The 25,290-nt window shown below is 37.9% G+C and overlaps 4 protein-coding genes across 9 annotated transcripts; 3 read left to right on the top strand and 1 right to left on the bottom strand.

Moving 5' to 3' along the window:
* Positions 1 to 1,059: 1,059 nt before the first annotated feature.
* LOC120003567 lies at positions 1,060 to 6,649 on the top strand. Of its 4 annotated transcripts, none has more exons than XM_038852586.1 (6): positions 1,060 to 1,238; positions 1,632 to 1,734; positions 2,457 to 2,501; positions 2,679 to 2,787; positions 4,459 to 4,753; positions 6,245 to 6,649. In XM_038852586.1, the coding sequence occupies exons 1-6, from the start codon at positions 1,182 to 1,184 to the stop codon at positions 6,422 to 6,424; spliced, it is 789 nt and encodes a 262-aa protein (XP_038708514.1). In that variant the 5' UTR covers positions 1,060 to 1,181; the 3' UTR covers positions 6,425 to 6,649. The 4 variants fall into 4 exon arrangements, with proteins under 4 accessions (XP_038708514.1, XP_038708523.1, XP_038708518.1 ...); XM_038852595.1 differs by having other exon boundaries at positions 4,510 to 4,753; XM_038852590.1 differs by having other exon boundaries at positions 2,682 to 2,787.
* A 2,298-nt stretch (positions 6,650 to 8,947) lies between these two features.
* LOC120003580 lies at positions 8,948 to 14,388 on the top strand. 3 transcript variants are annotated; one of them, XM_038852604.1, is made up of 6 exons: positions 8,948 to 9,167; positions 9,498 to 9,600; positions 9,793 to 9,837; positions 10,011 to 10,119; positions 11,738 to 12,024; positions 13,932 to 14,388. In XM_038852604.1, the coding sequence occupies exons 1-5, from the start codon at positions 9,108 to 9,110 to the stop codon at positions 11,979 to 11,981; spliced, it is 561 nt and encodes a 186-aa protein (XP_038708532.1). In that variant the 5' UTR covers positions 8,948 to 9,107; the 3' UTR covers positions 11,982 to 12,024; positions 13,932 to 14,388. The 3 variants fall into 3 exon arrangements, with proteins under 3 accessions (XP_038708532.1, XP_038708536.1, XP_038708539.1); XM_038852608.1 differs by having other exon boundaries at positions 10,014 to 10,119; XM_038852611.1 differs by lacking the exon at positions 11,738 to 12,024.
* Positions 14,389 to 15,666: 1,278 nt separating this feature from the next.
* On the top strand, positions 15,667 to 17,350 carry LOC120000661. The gene has a single exon (XM_038848789.1). It carries the CDS (start codon positions 16,108 to 16,110, stop codon positions 16,534 to 16,536), a length of 429 nt encoding a protein of 142 aa, XP_038704717.1. The 5' UTR covers positions 15,667 to 16,107; the 3' UTR covers positions 16,537 to 17,350.
* A 799-nt stretch (positions 17,351 to 18,149) lies between these two features.
* Positions 18,150 to 22,678, bottom strand: LOC120002317. Its single transcript, XM_038851042.1, has 6 exons — positions 22,334 to 22,678; positions 20,904 to 20,967; positions 20,523 to 20,675; positions 20,116 to 20,414; positions 19,934 to 20,000; positions 18,150 to 19,622 (listed from the first exon to the last, which is right to left on the bottom strand). Exons 1-6 carry the CDS (start codon positions 22,676 to 22,678, stop codon positions 19,180 to 19,182), a joined length of 1,371 nt encoding a protein of 456 aa, XP_038706970.1. The 3' UTR covers positions 18,150 to 19,179.
* Positions 22,679 to 25,290: the final 2,612 nt, after the last annotated feature.

A 25,290-nucleotide genomic window follows, 5' to 3' on the forward strand; every position in this document is an offset into this window, starting at 1 on the left:
CTCAAAACAGTTTTCTGTTTTTGAAAATTAAAATGGGTTTGAAAATTCGTTTGATTGGGTGTTTATAGAAATTGTTTTGTAAAACTGAAAACCATTTTTGGTTTTCGAAAACCAAAAAACCAAAACTAATATTTGATATTTTGTCAAATTCTTTCCTCTTTCCTCTTTCTCCGTACAGAATCCTCTGCTGAATGAATTTTGTTTTCAATTTTATTTCTTAAATTTATTTTTAAAATCTAAACTTAAAATAGTCTTTGAAAACAAAAAAGCAAAAATATTTTCAAACACATCCAGTGTTGTCATGTGTTATTGATTAAGGGAAATGATAGATCCAAATAAATGAATCTCATCTTGGGTGCTGTTAGACTGTGTGAGTCACATTGGGGTTGCTATACTAGTCATTATCTTATAGTGATTTAGTTTTCGCATCTGGGTTTCCTACCTTGGCGATGAAATGGGAGATTATTGTATCGGATTTTGGGGTTTTATGCGATCGAGAGATTTTTTTTAAAGAAAATTCTACAAGTCAGCTATATGACCTACGATGATGTATAATTCTGAATATTGGGTTATTAAGGGACAACATATCAAAAAAGAAGAATAATATAAATGTGAATGCTTCATTGGATGTGTGACTATACGAGGAAAAATAAAAAAGCAAAAATGAAATTATTGAAGTAGGAGTTGCAACTAATGAAGATAAGTTTCAGAAAACTATGTAAGATAGTATGAACATCTATAATGTAGAGATAGCTAACGGTGCGACTGTGAGGACAATCGGAAGAATTTGTATAGTAAAAAGTAAGAAGCGAAGAGTAAAACCTAAAATACATGACTTGAAATAGAAAGAAAAAATATAAATTAAAGTACAGTTGTCGATATAAATGAATGGCATAAATAAATATACATAGTGGATTTTCATTGATTTTCTTATAATTCATGCAATCTTTGGGCGGTGGTGGAACAAAGGACCCAGGCCCTTGTAAACTGTGATGGGCCATGGCCCATTGTATGCCCAACAAACTAAAATAGATAATCCACTTAGTCAGAGTCAGACGAGCCGATACGAGACGTTCTCAACTCTGAGTGTTGCAACCGAGAAAGGGGAGAGGAGGTGTCTTTCTTCGTTCTCAGAAGCACTCGGCAATCCTATTTGGCATTTTTTTTAGCTGTGGTGAGCAATGAGATCTACGGCCGATGCTTTGCTCGAGCTTGACCGGGTTTTTGTCTCTAAAAAGGTAGTTTTCTAGGGCTTGGCCCTCACATTCACATCTTTTCTATGCATTTTTCCTGGGCTTTTTTTCCTGGAGAAACAATGTGTAATTTGCTACGAGGAAACTTTGATTGATAGTGATTGGTAATTGAAACCAGAGGCAACTGCATATGAGGGAGAAAATTCGAAATTGTGATTGATTTTGAGCCTTTTTAGATCAAATAAATTGATTGGCTTTGTAATTTTCCAGTTTGATAGTTGTTGCTGCCTCGTTATCGTCTACTTTGATTTTGAGCTTTTTAGATCAAAAAATTTGTTTGTCTTTGTAATTTTCCAGTTTGATAGTTATTGCTGCCTCGTTATCGTCCACTTGGATTTTTTTTGGAATTTATTGTTGAACTTTTTCTTTTTTCCGAAGGATGTTACTTCCCAAGAAGTAAATGTTCTTCTAAGTTGCAGATCCAAGGCTATGAAGGGATTTTTTGGTGGAGCTCTTATTGGGGGTGGTCTTGCGTGGGGAGGTATTTACTTTGCTTCATTTTAATTATTATTACCCACTTGGTAGAAGACTTGTTTTAGACTTTTTTAGTACTAATACAAGGAATCATAACTCTTATATGTTAGAAAATTGTATGGTGGAAGCGAAAAAGAACACAGCTTTGAGGCGCGAATATCGCTTTCTTTAAGGAGATATTTGCCCCTATTTGAAATTAGTTTGCTAATAGGTTTCTAGCAAATCCCCTCCAGGATACAACAAAGCTATAAACATTCAAATAGCAATTCTGAATGTTTCTTGGATTTCTCTTTGTAAAACAAAACTAACAATAGAAGAAGAGAGGAATATTAGATAACATCAACTCTCAATCCTGGATAATTTATAGAGCCTGTAGAGGTGTGATGTGCGGTTACAAAATCTAAAAGATTGCAACTCTTCATTAATGGTAACCCTTAGAAGTTAACTGTCAAAACAGTTTATTCCAATATTTTAGAGGAAGAGATAACCTTTGGCAAATAACTGCAAAGGCAGTTAATTCTGGACACCAAAGGATATGTCTCTAAAATAAATTAATAGTCATCATATCACATGGAATTATCCTCTCTATTAATATCAACAAACTATCCTACATTACACGCCCAAGTTTCTCCTACTGCTGCTGCGTTTGTGGATATGCTTTGTCCTTAAAATAGCAATGATCCTTGATTCCTTTCCTCATAGTTTTAAGCCTCTGTTCTTTTCTGACAGTGGGATGGAAGTATTCAAGACCAACGCGAATGATCCTTTCAGGAGGTAGTGTAAGCTCTCTCTCTCTCTCTCAATCCCTGTTTTTGTTTCTGTTTGCATGCATGCACTCAAAATTTCGTGTTTTGCTAACATTTTATTTTCCTCGTCTATGATTACTTTTGACTTCCATTAATTTTTCTTTCCTCCCTTTGATGTGGTATATTCAACATTTGCATCTTGCAGCAGCTGCTATGTATACTGGACGCTCGAGTTTTCGTAAATCTATAAGTTCATCTGTTGATCAAATTCTTGCTCTCGATGGAAGTCGGATTCAGAAGGAGTTAGCAACTATGTAGGTTTCCGTATCTTCTGTTCTGCTATATGGTGAAGTTCTTTGTCTTTTTATACCTAGAACTTAACATGTTAGTCAATAGTCAGTATAAGATGCTGCTCATTGCTATGTGAACAAACTCCACGACGTTTGACATCTATATTGTAGTCAATCTGTTGTTTATAGATTTCTATGTACACACATTTGTTTGCTTTATTTATGAGAAGTTCTTTTGACGTTTGGCGTTCATACTTTGAAAGTGAAACTATGGCCATGTTTTTGGTGGGTTCAGTTGGACTATTTTGAAACCACTTGTGAACAGCATGTTGCTGGCATAATATTATTAGCTAAGCTCTATCAAACTTCTTTGTTAGTGGAAAGATCCTTTTGTGAAACTCCAGTTGCTTTCTTTCTGCTCTTGCCAAAGAAACTGGGTTACATAATTCTTCAAATGCCAGACAATGTCCAACCAGCATAAAAAAATAATCACTCTGATGGTAATGACAGCAAGCACCTGTTATTAATCTCTGTGTGAGCTACTGAGCTAGCGTTCTTGTTGGTATGTTTCGCATAAAGCACCATCCATGTTTCCCTTGAATCGTCTTCTGAGCTATCTCCAGCTACATATCCCGCTCCCAAAATACCGCCATAGACTTTATTAAACAGATCATTTAATTCGTACCCGTTAACATGGTGATTCCTTCTTTTTGATTCTTCCTTGATGTGAAAATATCTTCCTTTTCCTCTCTTTTCATTAAGTTGAAAGATATACTTTCAGATGGCTACAGGGTTCCTAACCCACTGAGAATACCGTGGGCAGCACTCTAAAGCATATCATATCATATCAAATGGCATCTCCCATAGACTATTTCTGATGTAACGATAGTAGCTGCAAATGTCTTTTCTCGCATGTGCTAATACGTACTATTGGCAAACATATGGGCATACTTAAATCTAGTATGGGAAAACATTGTTTAAAGCATATACCTAGAATGCATTTAAATGATGAGACTGATAATTTGATCACCAGCTTAGAGAAGTTATGCCCATTGATTTCCTTATGGAGGCATTGAAATAGCACATACAAAGGCTAAGTTTGGCATTATGTATTTTTACACTAATTTAGTTCAAAAATAGTAGCCAAACTTATTCTAGTGTTCCCTTCAGGTTTTTTCACCCCTTGGTTCACTTTAATGTAGTTCGTCTTATACTATGTGGGATTAAGACTTTTATGATGACGATGATGATCGTTTCACCTTTAATGTATGCGTTTCTGCTTTTTATATTACATTACCTTCTTGCCATGGGTGCTCATACAATTAGAGGAGATGGTTTTCCTTTTGTCGCTGAGGTGGTTCTAATTTATATAGCTATTCGTCTCATGTTCTCTTAAGTCTGAATCAGTTACAAGGACCTCTGGCTGTAAGTCTTGTCTGCAGTAGTTCTTATTCTATTCCAGTTTCCACATCTCGTATTTTTACTTAAATAAATAATGTTATTTTTAGTTATTAATTGTATTTAGCTTGGGGGGGGATTCAAGCTTTCAACCTGTTTAATATTTTTTGGGTAAGTCCATCTGTTTAATATCCTAAGGAGTGACATAAATCATTTTCGTTATTATTATTTCCACATCTCTTATTACCCATGCTGTGAGGTTGAAGTCTTTTATGATGTTTAGCGTTCAAATGACAGAATAATGGAAAGGCATTGGAATGATCCTTCAATGATGCAGCTTATCACCAGGATTTTTTATACGGAGAAAGTGTTTGATGATTCAACCTCAGATCAGCCCAGGCTGAGATGGCGCTATCGGAATTTTTTCAGTGATGATGTTGCATTTCATCAAAGTTCACATGATGACAGCGATTCTCATGATAGCTCCCGCAACAACGCCCAGAGAGATTTTGATAGTACGTCCAATAACAATTCTCGTATTGTCTCCCACAATGATGGAAGAAAGAATGATTTGGAGCACAAGCAACTTAATGTAAGTATGCTAACCTTTCCATGTGAGCAATTTATGGTCAGAGGCTAAGCATGCTAGTGTAAGTATACTAACCTTTTTTTTGTGATATTGACACGGCTAGTTATGCTGTCAATTGTTTTGAGACTTTATATGAATTGGTTAAAAAGTGGAGTTGTTGGCACAAAGTTAAAAGTCCCAGTCTTGTTACTACTTACTAGTGGCTTGCAGGTGGTTGTTAGTTTTTGTTATTTACTCTGCAAGGTGAGTCCAATGAGGACCAAGATTGGAGAGGTTCCACGTCCTTGAAAAAAAGTCTCAGTCTAGTTACATTTTAGGAATTTATATTCATTATAGAACCTACATAGACACTGTTATGGAGTATTACATGGGAAAAGTTGTCATCTAGTTGCCATAATTTTGTACTTAATTTGATTAGATTTCTGACATCCATACATAGTTGTGGAATTAGTATAATGAAGTTGCAATATAATATTTCATCCGAGGAGTACCTTGAAGTGAATAACTTGATGGAAAAAATGGAACAGAGAAATTAACTTATTAAAATGAAGCTGCTGCTTAGGTTTGAAAAATATTTCTAGGAATTGCATTAATATAAGGAGAAAAACTGCTTGAGGAAATGGAAATTGGATGCTATAGAACAGAAAGAACCTGCAAGCGAACAAGGTGAGGATGCTGGTTGCATCACCTGTGATTCAGTGTATATAGGAACTTTTAGCAGATTGCAGACTTTGTTATATGTGGTCAGTACCATGAGCTGGGCTGCAAGCACAAATTTTCCTACAGGTTTTTTCCCAGAATAACAGAGGATTCTTCCATTAGCAACCAGGATAATGTAATCTCTGGCATCAGGAATATGACAGAAGGCGGAGGGGGTGAGGAGATACACATCTCTTAAGCAATTTTATTATGTTTCAAGCTATCTGACTAGACTTTCAAATTCATACCATAAGCTAGCCCCAACATGTCAACTTTTGCGATAGTACTGGCCTCACATGTATTCAGCTGCTTTCCTTTGAGAGAAAGCTAGTGTTGCAGCACGAATGGCGCACATGGTGTTTCTAGGTGCTGTTGTATAGGTGGTTCATAAATTGTGTGCCTTTTACAATTTTTACCTATTTGGGGCTTAACAGTTGGAGAACTGCTGCTCATATGTGAACTGGGGTATAAGGAGAGGTATGCCACGGCGAGCGCCGAGCAATAGAAACGGTTTATTATTTATTTATTTATTATTTTATCTAGACAATTTGGGACGAAACTGGTCATAAGTCATGTCCAATCAAAAGCTTGTGACAAAGTCTTGTCCTGTTTTATTTTGCAACATGTTCCATTCAGCAATTAATTCTTCAATATGACTTTGTGCAAGTGCATTCCACACTTAAAGGATATCTTTGCTTGTATATTTTTGTGTCTTTTAATTTATCAGCAATGAAATACTCTTTTCCATGTCCTGCTGAACAAATTTATATTATGCAACTTATCATATTGTTTCAGATGAACACTGGCCCTGATGTGATGGAGGACCCTCTAGATTGTGTTTTTGGATCTATGACAGCAATGGAGGAGATTCGCAACCCCAGTTCCTTGACTACGCCGACCAGGCATGACCATAAAAGATCTCATCGTAGGCGTCGAATGCACCGTCATGTACTTCGTTCAGAGCATCGTGCATGATATACAGCGGGTTAAAGCTGAGCATCAGGTCCTCTTTGTTTAAGCAAATCCGTGTGACGTTTTAACTGTGGACTGGATATGGTACCATTTGCTTATGCATTGTTAAAAGCAACTCTAATGACTAGATATGTAAGACCTTTGTTACCTAAGGTGGTATGGTGTATGACATGCATTGGAAGAGAAGCGGTCATTGCCTCTGATTTAAAGAAATTTCGTCATAATCTAGTTTTTGTAATCTTCTTCTATTCCATTTTCTTTTGGTAGAAGGATTTAGGGAATAAATGGTGCATGGCTTGAGGTCTTATTAGATTGAATAACAATAAAGACAAGAATGGAGATTCGGAGCCGCTTGTGATTTCTTTCGTTCTCCATGAACTACAACTTCTTGACTTTGTCTCAAGACTTGTTTTGTCAATGGTGAAGCACAGAAGCAGTGAAGCTTCAATGCAAGCATCCTGTTACTCGTTTTGGGTCAAAGATTACTTCGTAGTATGCCAACCGGAGAGTGTTTTGCGGTAGAAGTAACTCTAGTGGCCGTCGCAGATGTTAAGCTTGTTTATTAAATTCAAAAAATTGTGTGGACTCCATACATCTACTTGTTTATTAAATTCAAAAAATTGTGTGGACTCCATATCGAATGCTTGTGATTAGAATTGTGAGGAAATTTCATGGCTTCCCTATTGCATTTTTTTATATAAAATCACGACAGAACAATCTCAAGACACTAATAGGCATTTGGTTTATAATTGAATGAATGTAAGTGTAAGCTGAACGATAGGTGAATGTAACGATGAGTTTAAGATGAGAATGATCATGCTTGGTATGAAATAAAAAGTGTGTTAGTATGATAAAGAAATAGTTTTTTACATTAAACTGATTCTCCCTCAAATATTTGGTTGGTATTTAGAGAGAGGGACGAGGGTGGGAATCACTCATCCCCTAAACCATACCCATGAGAGTCTAAAGTTGAAACCCAAGTGGTCATGGTCCAACGTCCAATAGAAACTAGATCCACGAGAGTTTTTGACTTTGATGATAAATGTTTTAATGACAAAGCATGATCTACTACTTCACACTTGGAACTTATTCTTCAATCTTCAATGAAAAAGGCCAAACCATCTTGGGTGCTGTTAGACTGACTGTGTTAATCACATATGGGATTGGTATTAGTCATCATCTTATATATATATATATATAGATTGAATTTTCTCATTTGGGGTTCCTACCTTGTTAGATGAAGAGTGTCTAAGTGCATTTATAGTTTTATATGATCGAGTGATTCCTTTAAGGTTGAAGAAAAAAATTATAAAGGTCGATTATATGATTCACAATGATGCATGTTTCTAAATGTGAGATGTTAAAGAAACAATTTGACTAGAATTTCTAGATCCGCCTCCGGACTGATGATCTCTGGGGGCGGTGGTGGCTCTTCTTGTTCCAAGTTCTCTATCTAGAGTGCAGAAAAAGATGTTGACAAATCTGAGCTATAGGTTTTACAAGGTTGTCATTAACAGTGAGGCCATGTGCAGTCGAAGGAAATCCTTACTAAGAGTTGGTGTATGGACCAAAAACTGCTGGCCCGTGTTATGAAGCCCATGAAGGCCCCGATCAAATGGATCTCAAACCGTGAAGTCCTTCTGTAAATGGACTTGAGCCGGACATCCGCTCAAGATTGGACTCAAGTCAAGCCCAAACAGCAAGAAGGCCCTTGATAAGATCAATACAAACAATATCATGCAAGTCCATCCATTCACAAAAGGCTCAATGCTCAGATGCTACGGAAGCTCCCATCTGGGTCCTTGGGTCCAATCAAAACCTAATACTCTTCCGTACGTTCGACACGTGCTGATCACGTGATCAAGAACACTATAAATAGATGAGGATCCTCATCATTTACATTCTCAACTATATGGGATCTCTCTCTAAAAATATTTCACTTCTCTCACTAAATATTTCCCTACCATTAATTGACTTGACTATTGAAACTTTCCCGGTCAACATCACACCGGTGCCCTACTTTCATTTATAAGTTAAAAAACCTATTTTGCCTTTATACGCAATACTTAAACAAAAATGATAAAGGATAAATTAGTAAATTAAACCATTTTTCTTTCATTTTTTTTATCTATTCAAATATAAAATAGAGAAATGTATTCTCCCTTCCTTCCATTTCCCTTCTCTTCTTTCCCTTTCCCTTTCATTCACTTCTCTTCAAATCCCTTAATCCAAACACACTATCCCAATAGTACTTACGTGGGTTTTTTGAGTTTAGGCTTCTAAACTGGATCGAGAATCAATGTCCCCAACCCAGGCCATTGTTAACCCATAACTGTGAATCGAACGTTGAAACGGATTCATAATGGGCCATGGCCCATTGTTCACCCAACAGAGTAAAATAAATAATTCTTTTAGAATAGTTTTAGTCACATCCCAATTTTTTTTTAAAACATCTCAATCTAAATCGATTATTCCTTTTAAAAATTAGTTGATGGGGTACATTTAAAAAAACTTGTGTGACCAAAAGCTACCCCTCCCTCGGTGACTTGATCAGACTCGGACGATCACGAGACGAGACATTCTCAACTCTGAGCGTCGCAACCAGAAAAGGGGGAAAAGGAGGTGTCTTCCTCGTTCTCAGACGCAATCGGAACTCCTATTTGGCATTTTTTAGCTGCGGTGAGCAATGAGACCTATCGACGGTGCTTTGATCGAGCTTTATCGGGTTTTTGTTGTATCTAAAAAGGTAGTTTTTCTAGTGCTTGGCCCTCACATTCCATCTTTTATATGCATTTTTCCTGGGCTTTTTTTTTTCTCTGGAGAAAAAAAAGTGTAATTTGCCACCTATATTATTATCGTTTACGAGGAAACTTTGATTGACGGTGATTGGTAATTGAAACCAGAGGTAAATGCGCATGAGGGAGAAAATTCAAATTTGTGATTGATTTTGAGCTTTTTAGATCAAAAAAATTGATTGGCTTTGTTATTTTCCAGTTTGATAGTTATTGCTTCCTCGTTATCGTCTACTTTGATTTTTTTTCCCTTAAAAAATTATTATTGCTCTTTTATTCTGAAGGATGTTACTTCCCAAGAAGTAGATGTTGTTCAAAGTTGCTGGCACAAGGCTATTGCGCAATGTTATGGTGGAGCTCTTATTGGGGGTGGTCTTATGTGGGGAGGTATTTATTTTACTTCATTTTAATTATTATTACCCGCTTGATAGAAGACTTCGTTTTAGTACTAATGCAAGGAATCATAACTCTTACACACGCAAGTTTCCCTCACTGCTGCTGCGTTTGTGGATATGCTTTGTCCTTAGAATAGCAATGATCCTTTCCTCATAATTTTAAGCCTCTTTCCTTTTCTGACAGTGGGATGGAGGCATTCAAAACGAATGCGAATAATCCTTTCAGGAGGTAGTGTAATCTCTCTCTCTCTCAATCACTGTTTTTGTTTCTGTTTGCACGCATGCGCTCAAAGTTGCGTCTGTTGCTAACATTTCATTTTCCTCCTCTATGATTAGTTTTGACTTTCATGAATTTTTCTTTCCTCCCTTTGATGTGGTATATTCAATATTTCCGTCTTGCAGCAGCTGCTATCTGTACTGGACACTTGAGTATGAATAGAGCTATAGATTCATCTGTTGATAAAATTCTTGCTCTTGATGGAAGTTGGATGCAGAAGGAGTTAACAACTATGTAGGTTTTAGTATTTTATGTTCTGCTATATGGTGAAGTTCTTTGTCTTTTTTTCTACCTAGAACTTAACATGTTAATCAGTATAAGATGCTGCTCATTGCTATGTGAACAAACTCCAAGATATTTGATATCTATATTGCAGTCAATCTGTTGTTTGTAGATTTCTATTTACACGCATTTGTTTGCTTTATTTATGAGAAGTTCTTTTGACGTTTGGCGTTCATCCTCTGAAAGTGAAAGTATGGCCATGTTTTTGGTGGGTTCAGTTGGACTATTTTGAAACCACTCGTGAACAGCATGTTGCTGGCATAATATTATTAGCTAAGCTCTATCAGACTTCTTTGCCAGTGGAAAGATCCTTTTGTGAAATTCCAGTTGCTTTTTTTCTGCTTTTGCCAAAGAAACTGGGTTACATAAATTCTTCAAATGCCAGAAAATGCCCAACCAGCATAAAAAAATAATCACTCAGACATTAATGAAAGTGAGCACCTGTTATTAATCTCTGTGCGAGCTAGCGTTCTTGTTGGTATGTTTCGCATAAAGCACCATCCCTGTTTTCCTTGAAACTCGTCTTCTGAGTTCTCTCCAGCTACGTATCCCCCTCCCAAAATACTGCCATAGACTTTATTAAACAGATCATTTAATTCATACCCGTTAACATGGAGATTCCTTCTTTTTTATTCTTCCGTGATATGAATGTATCTTCCTTTTCCTCTCTTGCATTAAATTGAAAGATATACTTTCAGATGGCTACAGGGTTCCTAACCCACTGAGAATACCGTAGGCAGCATTCTAAAGCATATCAAATGGCATCTCCTATAGCCTAGTTCTGACGTAACGATAGTAGCTGCAAATGTCTTTTCTCACATGTGCTAATATGTAGGCATACTTCAATCTAGTATGGGAAGACATTGTTTAAAGCATATACCTAGAATGCATTCAAATGATGAGACTGATATTTGATCACCAGCTTAGTTATGCCCATTGATTTCCTTATGGAGGCATCACAATAGCACATACGAAGGCTAAGTTTGTCATTACTTATTTTTACACTAATTTCGTTCAAAAATAGCAGCCAAACTTATTGTAGTGTTCCCTTCAGGTTTTTTCACCCATTGGTTCCCTTTAATGTAGTTTGTCTTATACTAAGTGGGATTAAGGCTTTTATGATGATGATGATCCTTTTACACCTTTATTGTGTGTATTTCTGCTTGTTATATTACATTACCTTCTTGCCATAGGTGCTCATACGATTAAAGGAGATGGTTTTCTTTTTGTCTCTGAGGTGGTTCTAATTCACATAGCTATTCGTCTCATGTTCTCTTAATCAGTTACAAGGACCTCTAAGTCTTGTCTGCGGTAGTTCTTATTAGATTCCAGTTTCCGCATCTCGTATTTTGACTTAAATAAATAATGTTATTTTTAGTTATTAGTTGTATTTAGCTTGGGGGAGGATTCGAACTTCTCACTTGTTTAATTTTTTTTGGTAAGTCCAACTGTTTAAAATCCTAATGAGTGACATAAATCATATTTGTTATTATTATTTCCAATTCCACATCTCTTATTACCCATGCTGTGAGGTTGAAGTCTTTTATGATGTTTAGCATTCAAATGACAGAATAGTGGAAAGGCATTCGAATGATCCTTCAATGATGCAACTTATCACCAGGACTTTTTATACGGAGAAAGTGTTTGATAATTCAACCGCAGATGACCCCAAATTGAGATGGCGCTATCGGAATTTTTCCAGTGATGATGTTGCATTTCATCAAAGTTCACATGACAGCTATTCTCATGATAGCTCCCACAGCAACGCCCAGAGAGATTTTGATAACACGTTCTCGTCTTGTCTCCCACAATGACTCTGATGGGAGAAAGAATGATTTGGAGCATAAGCAAGTTTATGTAAGTATGCTAACCTTTCCATGTGACTCTGTGAGCATTATATGGTTAGAGGCTAAGCATGCTACTGTAAGTATACTAACTTTTTTTTGTGATATTGTCATGGCTAGTTATGCTGTCAATTGTTTTGAGACTTCATATGAATTGGGTAGAACGGGGAGTTGTTGTTGGCACAAAGTTAAAAAGTCCCAGTCTTGTTACTGCTTACTAGTGGCTTGCAGGTGGTTGTTAGTTTTCATTATTTACTCTGCAAGGTGAGTCCATTGAGGCCCAAGTTTGGAGAGGTTCCAGTCCTTGAAATAAGTCTGAGTCTAGTTACATTTTAGGAATTTATATTCATTACAGAACTTATATAGACACTGTTATGGAGTATTACATGGGGAAAAGTTGCCATCTAGTTGCCATAATTTTGTACTTTATTTGATTAGATTTCAAACATCCATACATAGTTGTGGTGTTAGTATAATGAAGTTTCAGTATAATATTTTATCTGAGGAGTACCTTGAAGTGAATAAGAACTTGATGGAAAAAATGGAACAGAGGATACACTATGTTTCGCCCCTTAAATTCTCTTTTTTCCATCTAGTTTAGCGATTAATACTGCAAGAAATGAAATGATTACATTTCATGGGATCTTCGATCTTCGGGAGCTTCTGAAAACTGTCTAGTTTCTTAGTCTGATTAAACACTCTGTTGTTTCCTTCCGTCCTGGGCAATTGCAAGTGGGCTGCCGGAGACAATTTGGTGGGTTTTCTGCTGGAGGGTGGCAAAGCTTGACACACTAAACAAACATTTTTCTAGATGTCCTTTCATTAAGTCATTTATCATCGGCTTGCAGTAGTTCGCTATTATATATTACGCGGTGTAGTCTTCATCTTCTACTTGTATGCTAAACAAGTTGCTGGTATCCTGTTATTTAGTCCGTGATGTCTTATAACGCTATTGGGGAGACATTAAAATGAAGCTGCTGCTTAGGTTCAGAAAATATTTCAAGAAATTGCATTAATATATGGAGAGAACCACTTGAGGAATGGAAATTAGATACTACAGAACAGAAAGAACCTGCAGCTGCAAGCGAATAAGGCAAGGATGCTGGTTGCATCACCTGTGATTGAGTGTATATAGGAACTTTTAGCAGATTGCACACTTTTTTATATGTGGTCAGTACTCAGTAGCATGATCTGGGCTGCAAGCACGGATTTTCCTACGGGTTGTGTTCCCGGAATAACAGAGGATTCTTTCCATTAGCAACCAGAATAATGTCATCACTGGCATCAGGAATATGTCAGAAGATGGAGCGGGTGAGGAGATACACATCTTCTTAAGAAATTTTATTATGTTTTAGACTATCTGACTAGACTTTCAAATCCATCCCATAAGCTAGCCTCAACATGGTTAAACTTTTTTGATAAGTACTGGCCTAACATGTAGTCAGCTACTTTCCTTTGAGAGAGCCATTGCTGCAGCACAATACCGTACATGATGTTTCTAGGTGCTGAATAGGTGGTGCATAAATTGTGTGCCTTGTTACAATTTCTGCCTATTTGGGTGCTCAACAGTTGGAGAACTGCTGCTCACATGTGAACTGGGGTATAAGACTGTAAGGAGAGGGATGTCTCAGTGAGCGATAGGAACAGGGTTTTTTGATTTAGACAATTTGTGTCTGAACTGGTCATAATTCACGTCCAATCAAAAGCTTGTGACAAAGGCTTGTCCTGTTTTCTTTTGCAACATGTTCCATTCAGCAATTAATTCTTCAATATGACTTTGTGCAAGTGCATTTCACACTTCAAGGATATCTTTGCCTGTATATTTTTGTTTCTCTTTTAATTTATAAGCTATAAAATACTCTTTTCCATGTCATGCTGAACAAATTTATATTATGTGACTCACTCATCATATTGTTTCAGATGAACACTGGCCCTAATGTGATGGAGGACCCTCTAGATCGTGGTTTTGGATCTATAACAGGAAGGGAGGAGATTTGCAACCCTGGTTCCTCGATTACGCCGACCAGGCATGACCATAAAAGATCTCATCGTAGGCGCCGAATGCACCATCATGAACTTCGTTCAGAGCATCATGCATGAAATACAGCCGGTTTGAAACTGTAAGTACATGACGCAGAAATGAGAATAAGGCTCAGATAATGTTGCTCATGAAAGCTGAGCATCAGGTACTCTTTGTTCTGTGTGACGTTTTAACTGCGGACTGCATATGGTACCTTTTGCTTATGCATTGTTAAAGGCAACTCTAATGACTAGATATGTAAAGACCTTTGTTACCTAAGGTGGTATGGTATATGACATGCATCGGAAGAGAAGCCGTCATTGCCTCTGATTTAAAGAAATTTCATCGTTGCATGTAGATATGATATTCTCCCCTCCCCCCCTTCCCTGCTGGTTTTTATTCTGGGCGGTGGAGCTACATCCATGTGATGCATTTCAGCTTTCACTCCTCGGCAGAAAGCATCTGCCATCTTCTGGGCCGCCCACCATGTTTTTGTCCAGACTGGAGTTGGGACAAAACATAATCCAAACCTAAGATTTTCGCTGCTTTTCCAGGAAGTTTCTTGGCAACTTCCCTCCCTCCAAAAATGATTACAATAGGACAAGTAACCTTGCACGGTACGACTCAGAGCAATTGAGGGTCAATCATAATCTATAGTTTTCGTAAGCTTCTTCTATTCCATTTTCTTTTGCAGTAGAAGAAGGATTTAGGGAATAAATGGTACACGGCTTAATGTCTTATTAGATTGAATATAACAATAAAGACAAAAGACTCGAGATTCGGAGCTGCTTGTGGTTTCTCTTACATCAAGACTTTGTCTTAAGGTTTGTTTTTGGTGCATCAAATTTTTTAAAAAAATTATAAATGTGTATTATTTTTAAAAAAAAATTATAAAAAATGATATATCGTTAAACCCTATATTTAACGATATATTTGTTCCAAAAAAAAAAAAATTATCGTAACCGAAAATCAAATGCTTTAAGTTTATGCCGATGCTCTAGAATTGTCATGTCTTTTTTATTTAAAATTTGATTTTTATGTTGAACAAAAAAAATATACGGTTAGATTCGTCATTCTCAATACATATTTATAATTTTTCAAAAAAATTTTGGTGCACCGGGTTGAACCCAGTTTTTCAACACTGAACCTCTTCCGAAACCATTTTTGTAAAATGTGAATGGTGAAGCTTCAAATAAAACACTCTTAAGACAAAAATAGACTCAGGTACCAGAGCAAGGGATCATTGATTGTCCAAAACTCACACACGTACAAATAGTACAAAACACATCCCCACATATATTATTTTCAGCAAATAAATACAAATGAAAATAAAAATAAAAATGGCATCCATATAATGGTTAAATATAATTTTTCTTCTCTCAATTATATTCGTGATTTCATTTTTGTCTATAAATTATTTTTACTTCTAATTTCGTCTCTCAAACCATAAAAAAATATCTATTTGTCTCTCAACAAAAATTAATTTAAGAACAAAAATTAAATTACGTGTAGGATTGAGGAAAAAATTATATTTAGTCATATATATATATTGTGGTGTAATATGATTTTGTCCAAACGGGTACTATAGTAATATTTCCGGAACAAGAATGCAAGATAGATGGGCAACAACGAGAGGCCATCCATTCCTCTTTATTTCTTCTTCACTTTTCACTTATTATTATTCCCCCTCCATTTATGAATGAGACAGAATTACCTTCTTTTCTATCGTACTTAACTCCAGATTTTCTCTTCCAAATTCCATCAGCAAGAAAATAAAGAACTTCCTAGGCAATCAATCTCCAAAACACTCATAACCCCCCTTTTTTAATTTTCTGTTAAGTCTCTTCATTGCATAGGGCACCAATAGGTCTTTTCTTCCCCAACAAACAAACAAAATCCCATTCCTTTATGATCATATCACCTCTTTCTCTTCACAATCTCGTCAAGATTTTGATTCCAATAAAAAATTTCTAATCTTTTCTTATTAGGGCATCTCTTCTTTCACTTCTATTTTTGTCATTGATCATCGTATTTCAATCGCTCTGCAGTCTTGTTTGCGAATACCAAAGCCAAGCCATGAAGGTCCATCCTTTACCCAAGAAGCGAAACAACATCACAATCGGATACCACAACCACATATCGGCAAACCCATCTTCGGTTGGGTCCAACAAGAAGCTCCGGAGGCTACCCCACATCTTTAGCCGGATCCTAGAGTTGCCATTCCGGTCGGATGCGGAGGTGTCGATTGAGGAGAGTGATGACTGCTTCCGATTTGTGGCGGAGACGGAGTACATCGGCAGGGATGTGAGGGCTCAGGCTATTGAAATTCATCCTGGGGTCACGAAAGTGGTGGTGAGGCCTAATGGGTACGTTGAATTCTCATTGATTGATGATCTTGAATTGGATATGTGGCGGTTCAGGCTGCCGGATAGTACCCGGCCGGAGCTGGCTAGTGCGGAGTGGGCAGATGGAGAGCTGATATTGACTGTGCCAAAAGGAAAGTAAGATGGGAATGGGGAGGAGGCAGTGGAGGTTTGGGGAGATGGTGGTGATGGAGCATATAGAGGAGGTATGGGAAATACTAGGCTTGTGCTTGTACAGTGATGATGATGATAACACAGCTGCTTTCCCCCCCTTTGAATGGATGTCATTATGGATTTTTAATTTTCAAGTCAGTTGTTGTTTTGTTAGTGCCTTAATGGTAATGGGGATTAACCCCTTTTGTATGCTTGTTTTTCTTGGAATCTCAAGAAATCAAGGACTTATTTTAAATGATCATCTTAGCATTTAGCCATTTAGAGGAATTCTGGAAAACTGTTTCTTCAAACCTTCTTGTGTAGGTTTTATCAGATTGAAAGTCACACCAGTTACATGCACAGGACTCTCGCATTGGTGGTGAGTTCTTCCCATGGACATACTCAGCCTTAACCCTGCATTTGGGGTGTAGGTTTTATTGGGATTAATTGGCTATCTTCTCTGGAGTGACATCAATTGAAGGTTGTTGCTTGTTAGGATAGTGATTTTAAATAACTTATAAGGTGCATGCTTTCGGTTGTCAGAAAGACTTGAATATTGTGGTTCTTCTCGAGTATTAGCATGTAGTTCGTGGGCGGTGGATTAATGTTGTTTTGCTATTTGTGGTTGGCTGAAAATTCTGTCGTAGGAAGGTCAATACACAAGACAGGGAATTATTTGTTTCTTTTCTCTGCAACACGTTACTGGGATGCTTTTATGTTGTTCAGCCTTAAACCTGAACCGAAGGCATTATTTATGCACGGAGAATCACTTTCCGGTTTAAGAATATATGCTTTTGGGGTCACTTTCTTCTGTTCTTTTGAGTTGTCCATTCCAGGACCTAAGACTTTCATTTTAGTTTCAATTTTAGTGATGTAAATGTGCCACGTATCGCATCAAGTTTTGACTAATAAGTGATGAATTATGCCATCTTTTGAGGCCTTTTTCTTTCTCCACTGGACCACTTCTCCATTTCCTTTTTCCCTCATGATAGGTACCACCATGATTAGGGCTTGCATTTTTCATATTTCATTCCTGATTGACCAGCAATCTTTATTTTTTACGTGTTTATCAGGGTTTTTGCGTAAGAATATTTCTTTTTACAAGGATAGTGAGTGATCCGTATAGATTGAGCTTTAGATGTCTGAATATATTCTCATTGAATTGGGTGAATTGCTCTACCCCGCATCACTCCATCAGCATCCTCAAGAGTCTGATTACAAGTTATTCCTTGATGCTCTGCGCCTCAATAGGTTGATGTCCTCATCTTAAGATAGTGGTTGCCATCTCTATATGCGTCCTTGACTTTCTTTATGCTCCTCGACTTCTTACAAGATATTTCCTTTACTGAACATATTAGTTACTAATCTATCATTACCTTTTGCTGTGGGAGGCTTCCAAACCCTGTAGACTGCTAGTGTGACAATGTCTTAAGTTTAGTTTTAGATTTCATTCCTTGTGTAGACTGCTAATCTGTGCATGTTGAATATGCATAATTTATCCCAGCTTTGCCATTGTACTTTTTTACTATGTGCACAGACATTGAGCACTTTAGCTCATAAGTTATGCTTTCTTAAATCTTTTTTTTTGTTATGTGTTGTTTGTATGTTTACATATTAGTCATTTTTTTTACAGATCCTTACCGTCTCTTCTGGGTCTTTTCGTAGCAATTGGGTCGCACAGGAATATCTATCTTACATAAAAGAGTGTTATTCGATTCTTGTGAATGCATTTACTTTGAAGTTTAAAGAACTGGAAGTCAGGAACTGAGAATTACTAGGTTTCTAATCCACCCTTTCTACACTTCCAAGTCAGTCATGTGGAGATGTAGAGTCTGGTTTTTCCTAGAATGTGCATCAATTTCCAGTGCAAGCTTATAAAAAATTTGAATCTGTATTTTTGGATATCCAGTTTAGCATCATTTTTGTTCATATCTGTATTTTAGCTACTTGCATCAGTTTGCAAATACTGAGCAACTGTGTCAGCATTTTAGCTACTTGCATCACCATTGTAGCTCAAGCAAAACCCTGAAGAACATTTGAGAGACCCACATTTTGTGGGTAAGTTGCGCAAACAGGTTCCAAATTACAACAAATGGCTGCTTTGCTGAATCAAGTGACCGCCTGACAAACAGGATCCTCAAATAAAAAAAAATGCAGCTAGCCATGGGCAGGTGGCCAAAATCCATTTACAGTTACAGAGCACATCTCACAACAATTGTGGAGGATCAACTGCCGAGCAGATTACACTCACTGTTTGCGTAACAAATGGTGTAAACCAATGGAACAAATAAACGATTAGAAAACTTAAGAGAGCTCAAGGAAAAGGATCATCGAAGTAACGAGAGGCATTGTTCGATCATTTGCCTTTGCAAGTACTTCTGCATTCCTTGGGATTCTTCCTCAAACCCACAGCTCCACTGCTCTAATCTAACTGATCAATTCGGATTATGAACACAAGAAGCCATTCCTATGACATTAGCCAGGGATGTAACTCCTCACGCGCGATGCAGAAATAGACTCAAAAAATTCACAGGTGATGATGATGATCAGTTTAAGGAATGAAAACATCTCAACGGCAAAATTTGATCAACATGACTGGAGACAGAACCCACATCACATGTAGGAATTAACTTCATTTCTCAATTTCTATACCAAAGTGTTCCTTCAGGACATGGTTAGGGGTCTTTCCAAATCCTTTGGCCACCTCTGCCATCTCCTTGAGTTTCATGATTTCTCTGTTTATCTGATCCAATCTGTTTATGATAGCAGTAAGTAAGCTACCAGGTTCAATGCTTGATGTGCGATGTGCAAGTGCTGACCTCTCTCTATCCAATTGTTGATATAGATTATGAAGATAATTCTTCTGTGCATAGAGTTGCTCCTCTGCAATTTTATACTCTAATTCCTGGGATTTACGTAAAGCCTGAAGAACCTCATCAATCTCATTTTCAAGCTTCAGAGACTCACTCAGATAATCAGATGATTCGGTTACAAGTTGCAGCGAGTTTGGTCTATCATCCACATGATCTTGGTGGTTTGTAGTTTCCAATGTGGCATTTCCATTATATTGGACGCCTGTCCATGAACAGATGAAAAAATAAAAACAAGTACCGGGGGCTGATGGAGCGAGAGAAATACATGTAAGTTAAGAACAAAACAGAAGGGCGAACAATAATGCCTAATCTATTCATTTTTTGACTGTCAACAAACAGCCACAGGTAACTAAGATGTATTAAATAGCTCGGACCTATAGATTGCAATGTAACAAAACGGATAGAGAGAGAGAGAGAGAGTATCCTTTTGAGTTTTGATGCACTCAAGAACCTATATTTTCATGGGTACTGATCGATTTAACTGGAGGGAAAAGTAGGCAGAGAAAAAATTACCCGTAGAAATAGCTTGGGCAGCATCTTCAGCTTTACAGATATCTTCAAGCGGAGGACCACATTTAAGCTGGCATAAATACAATCCAGTCATACTCCTAAATTCTTAGAATGCAAAAAGGAGAAGAAAAGGGCTTTTGAAAATCCAAGTAATTATTCCTCTACCCCAAATGCATCAGCTTTACCTTTGCCGAGGCCAATTCGATGCGGTCCAGTAACTCTCTTGTCCCAATTTTCCGGGATCCACGTAAAATGCACAAGCCAATGTTTAGAATTTTGTCAAGGTCATCCCAGGAATTGATGTCTTCACAATTTTGTAGAAGGCTCTTTACATACGGAACTAGATCTGTCCTTGCATCGCAGCGCTGGCAATAGTATTCTGCATCCAAACCAATGCTTCCACCGACTGTTCCCGCCAAGTAAGATCGAAGAGCGCAGTTAATGTGAGCAACATGTCCACATATGCATCCCTCACCCGCTATTGCTTAACATTTGACAAAGCTGTACCCCCTATGATCTGAAGTTACAGTCTTGGAACAAAGAATACAACAACAGTCACGGCAGAACCTAGGTTCAGCACAGCAAATATTACAAGGCATGACAGCCGAAGGTGAGGCTTCTTCCGTTTCCATAAAACTGCTACACGTCTTATTCCCAGCCTTGCAACCAATAGTATCAGACTGGCAAACAGATTCAGAGTGTTCTGCGTCCGGAGGCAAAGGAACCGAACTATGCACTGCCTTACCTATCATAGAATGACAATGCTATGTTACGCAACTGTTATGGTTACCGGAATCTAATGCGTCCAAAAAGAAAAGTTTCATTTAATCTTTCTCCACTACCCGGAACAAGTGTGGTTAACATCTAATCCTTCACTACTCGCATCAAAAGCTCCTTCCCACCAAAAAAAAACTCATGTTTCTTTCAAATATCCAGCAAATGAGTAAAGAAATTCATTGTACCATCACATTACCCTTCTTTGAACCACTACTGAAATTCCAAGCAATCAGTTCTTCATCAATCGAGTGGGAATCGACCTTCAAGATACCCAAAATCATTAGAATAAACTCCCAAAGGCCCATGACTATACATAATGAAGTATGTGATTCACTGTTTTCCTCTGTTCTTTCCCTCTTCTTTATAAAGGAAATCCTAGGACAAGTTAGAAATACAACTAAGTTTGCCTTTCATTTTTGGAAAATGTTTCCTATTTTCTTTTCTTTTTTTATTTTAGACAATGAAAAAGATTCTCATAATGCAATTTCCAACAGTTCAGAAATTATGGATTATAGTACTCCAAATTACCACACATGTCAAAAAAGTATCCTTTTGGAGACATTATTATTTTGGAGCTTATGAACAGCTTCTGTCAGCTCATGCAAGATAATGCAATGATAGAGTCGCGCCCATACACGCTCAGCACCCAAGGCCCAACCGACACCCACCCATATGGGCCGGCTGTACCCAAGGCCTCCCAGCCCATACTAGAAAACCTTGGGTACTAAGGGAGGCCCATACCTCCCCCTATAAACAACACCTTAGCTCCCACATCTTTCGATGTGGGACAATCCTATCAATACCCTCCCCTTCAAGACCAACGCCCACGTTGGTCGTGCACCATGGCCGACCACTCCGGCGGGCGCACCCCCGTTGGTCGAGCACAATGGCCGGCCACTCCACAGGCGCGACCCCAAGTTGAAGGCACAACAGAATCATGCTCCGATACCATTGATAGAGTCGCACCCATACACGCTCAGCACCCAAGGCCCAACCGACACCCACCCATATGGGCCGGCTGTACCCAAGGCCTCCCAGCCCATACTAGAAAACCTTGGGTACTAAGGGAGGCCCATACCTCCCCCTATAAACAACACCTTAGCTCCCACATCTTTCGATGTGGGACAATCCTATCATGCAACCACCGAAGCAATCTAAATATGACAGGCACTGTAAGGTGGTCTTAAATAGATCAACAAACTATCCAGTCTATAGAGATAGGAAATTGCCAACACAAACCATTTATTCAAGCACACTTAAAAAAAAAAAGAAAAGAAAAAAGAGGGGTTGAGTTAATTATCCATGACGGCAGAAAATGGCTAGCCAAACCAACCAAGCTTCAAAATTGACATTCTTGACCAATAGTGCCTCAATCTATGTTGAAGCCCAACTTAAAAAAATTCAAACAAGTATTATCACACAATATCTGCTTTTTACTTCTTATTCACAAAGCCCACTATAATTATCAAGATGTAATTGTTGCATTGACGTTGGAAGACAGTGTGCAACAACTTACAGTTATAAAGACATGGAAACAATGGACACCTCTAATCTTAGCAAACAATAAAATTAGAGCTGCGGCGAATTTGAAATTCAAAAAACAAAACAATATTGGTTACTACTAACCATTTGGTGCTTGATTCTTTGAAGGGATCTTCCAGCTGAATGCAGCGAAAAATGCATCAATATCTGCATTAGGGAATGTTGCCCGGACGTAATCTTGCTTGCAAAAATGCGCTTCTTATATTCACCAGAAGGTAGATGACTTGGAAGATACAGATATCTATCCAAATAGTGGCGGCCTTTCGGGGCAACTCTTCTACCCACCTTCCAACCCCAAATATCTCCCGGATTAGACCAATCTACAGGAGCATATGGCAATCCTTCACCAGACTCTTCGGGATCGACTGGCCATAAAAAGTTTCCATTTTCCTTCATCTCGCTCATATTGCTTTCATTGACAGTCTCCATGGATTCTACTTCAGAGTATAAACTATCTGATGATGATGCGCTACATCTAATGTTGTTTGGACATCTTTTAAGTAATTAAGAATACAACAAAATGCCATCAGTTAGAACAATTTTCAAAAGCATTTTGAGGAATCAAAAACTAATTGAATTATGAAGAGGCATTTTACTGAAGATAAAATTGAAAGCAAATATAAGTGAATAATTAGGTCTCATATCAGATATCTAATCATTTTATTTCAGAATGTATGGCATGCAACTGGAATCATTAAAAATGAGCTTCCTCCGAAAACAAAAGAGCACCAACAGCGTGACAAAATGGGTCAGACAAGTCAGTATTCTGTGCCCTCAGTCTTATTATATCCTTGTACTTAACAAACATCAAGCCCCTCGTGAAACCATGGAGAATCTTGTCCCACAACTCTAGACTGGAGAAAGAGAAATCCCTCGAATCCACTTAAAGTTAACTGCTTTAATTACTTGGCCACAAGAACTTCCACGTAATAAATTAGTGAAACGAGAATCTAAAACTGGGGCAAATTTTACATGTAATTATGAGACCTGCTCACAATTTCCATAATGACAATTGACACGCCAGCATATGTGAAACTGCCAGACATGGTTTCTAACCAAACATATGCTAAAGAACAAGCATCAACGACCAGTATTCTAAGAAAATGACTAGCAAACAAGACTAAAGAAAGAGCACAGAAGACAGCACGAGAAATTCCTCAATATCGGCAACCTCAGCGAGGCAGAAAAAAAAAATGAAAAAAATTATCCTTTCGTTCAACAAATGTCTAAACAAAGCATAGAAAATGAACACAAATTGTTTCCCAGATACAGGGAGATGAGATCATCGAATGCACGTTCTTCAATTGAAAATTAGCTAACATCACTCTTTTTCAGGTTCGAACAGAAGATGAATCACCTTAAAGGAGAAGACGGTGTTTTCCAAATTCACGAGCTCCGAGAAACCTCGACACACCGGTTTTCCTGCAAAGAAGGTAGAATTCACGAAGTTAAAAAGGACTTTCATGCTTATGAGGGATATCGACAAGGTTAGAAACACAGAGACAGCACCAGAAGAGAAGAATGAACAATCAATTGGCAACAGAGACAGAAGCCCTAGCCCCTCCTGGCAACACAGAGAGAGAGAGTGACGAATGTGGCCCGAGGTAATTAATGATCACTGGATTAAAGTATTAAACAACTGAAATCCACCGAGGGCACTTGGAATGACGATTTTAACCCCTGAATCTTTTTGCGGTTCCGACCATCTTCTTGTTCTTACAATTGTCGACGCGCCAGGGATTCTCCAACAGCGTGGGCGCCTAACCCAATTATTATTTTTTTTTAATAATTCTATCCTACTAATTTATTTTTTGTTTTGAATTTTTTTTTATCGTCATCAATTGCTCTGCTATCTGCTTCAAATTGAAATTTTATATCAGCTTATGGGCACATGTTCAACCAAACATGCTAAATAAAATATTTAACAGAAGAATGCTCATTAGCTCACATAAAAATATTTTTACTTGCCGCATGGATGCTAGCATGACTAAATAGAGTCCGCCAGCTCTTGCACACTCATGTTTGTGAGGCTAGACAATATGTTTGGATACCATCTTGAACCCAAAAGCTTAACCTATGTTTAGGGGGTCCATCGATGTATATGTGTCTTTTAACATCCTTCATATCTAACCAATGTGAAAGTTCAATCACATGTATAAGTGGCAACTGGAAACTCTAGCCCATAAATTGCAAGACAATTGTATATCAAACTCACATAAGATTATTTCAAGCTAGAATGCTAGATTATATACTAGAATCAAAACATCATTCAGGTGCACCCAAATAATTGTTATTTTCTTATCACTTACATCAAGCACAAACAGAATCAGAAAAACTTTGCGCGTGCGTGCATAGTCTAGATATTGATTGTCCGGGGTAACTCTAATTAATCCATCCAATTTCAGTCTTTCAGCCACACTAACACAATCGAAGCATGGTTTCTGCTAGATCCTAGTGTTTGATCTACAATCAAGGAGACAACGAACGCTGTATCACCTATTTCTAGCCATAAACATATAAAAGTAATTTGACAAACCAATTAGAAATGAAGGTATACCTCCTCAATGCCGCCATCCTCAATCTCCGTGTTGAAAGAAAACAACATGCTCTCCAAGACCATATTTTCTAAATCTTCCACATAAACCGTTCCTGTAAATTTCGAAAAAAAGAGAAACAAAAATGTGACCTTAAATACAATCACAGTCGAATTCTCGCAAAGACATTGAACAATCAAACAAAGGAACGAACCTAGAGAAGATCTCCGAGGCGAGCTGGCGAGATTTCTAGAGGGAGTCACGGCCGCCCCACTGATTCTGGACTGCCATTTGAAGGCCTTCCACCGCGAGAGAAGCAAAGCGATCCCCCTCCTGGAGACGAGAGAAAGAGTCGGGCCTTAATGGACGCGCAGATATCACAAAATGGTTGTTCCCGTTAATGGATTCCATATTTGATTACTCTGTCCGTGGCCTTCGACTCTGCTCCCTCTTCCGTCTCCTTACAGACAGAGACGATTCAGCTTGGATTCGCGAATCCGAGAAGAT

The sequence above is a fragment of the Tripterygium wilfordii genome, chromosome 1 (assembly GCF_013401445.1).
Source record: "Tripterygium wilfordii isolate XIE 37 chromosome 1, ASM1340144v1, whole genome shotgun sequence".
Taxonomy (NCBI): domain Eukaryota; kingdom Viridiplantae; phylum Streptophyta; class Magnoliopsida; order Celastrales; family Celastraceae; genus Tripterygium; species Tripterygium wilfordii.

What these genes read in the sequence shown, in the direction of transcription:
- LOC120003567 (XM_038852586.1), top strand. Translation starts at nt 1,182, where the DNA reads ATGAGATCTACGGCCGATGCTTTGCTCGAGCTTGACCGGGTTTTTGTC. An exon ending in CAGAAGGAGTTAGCAACTAT is followed by an intron (nt 2,788 to 4,458) that starts GTAGGTTTCCGT and finishes TTCAAATGACAG; the next exon opens with AATAATGGAAAGGCATTGGA. An exon ending in TGGAGCACAAGCAACTTAAT is followed by an intron (nt 4,754 to 6,244) that starts GTAAGTATGCTA and finishes ATATTGTTTCAG; the next exon opens with ATGAACACTGGCCCTGATGT.
- LOC120003580 (XM_038852604.1), top strand. Translation starts at nt 9,108, where the DNA reads ATGAGACCTATCGACGGTGCTTTGATCGAGCTTTATCGGGTTTTTGTT. An exon ending in TTTTTGTTGTATCTAAAAAG is followed by an intron (nt 9,168 to 9,497) that starts GTAGTTTTTCTA and finishes TTTATTCTGAAG; the next exon opens with GATGTTACTTCCCAAGAAGT. An exon ending in CAGAAGGAGTTAACAACTAT is followed by an intron (nt 10,120 to 11,737) that starts GTAGGTTTTAGT and finishes TTCAAATGACAG; the next exon opens with AATAGTGGAAAGGCATTCGA.
- LOC120000661 (XM_038848789.1), top strand. Translation starts at nt 16,108, where the DNA reads ATGAAGGTCCATCCTTTACCCAAGAAGCGAAACAACATCACAATCGGA.
- LOC120002317 (XM_038851042.1), bottom strand. Translation starts at nt 22,678, where the DNA reads ATGGAGACTGTCAATGAAAGCAATATGAGCGAGATGAAGGAAAATGGA. An exon ending in AAAGAATCAAGCACCAAATG is followed by an intron (nt 20,968 to 22,333) that starts GTTAGTAGTAAC and finishes GGTATCTTGAAG; the next exon opens with GTCGATTCCCACTCGATTGA. An exon ending in CAGTAGTGGTTCAAAGAAGG is followed by an intron (nt 20,676 to 20,903) that starts GTAATGTGATGG and finishes ATTCTATGATAG; the next exon opens with GTAAGGCAGTGCATAGTTCG.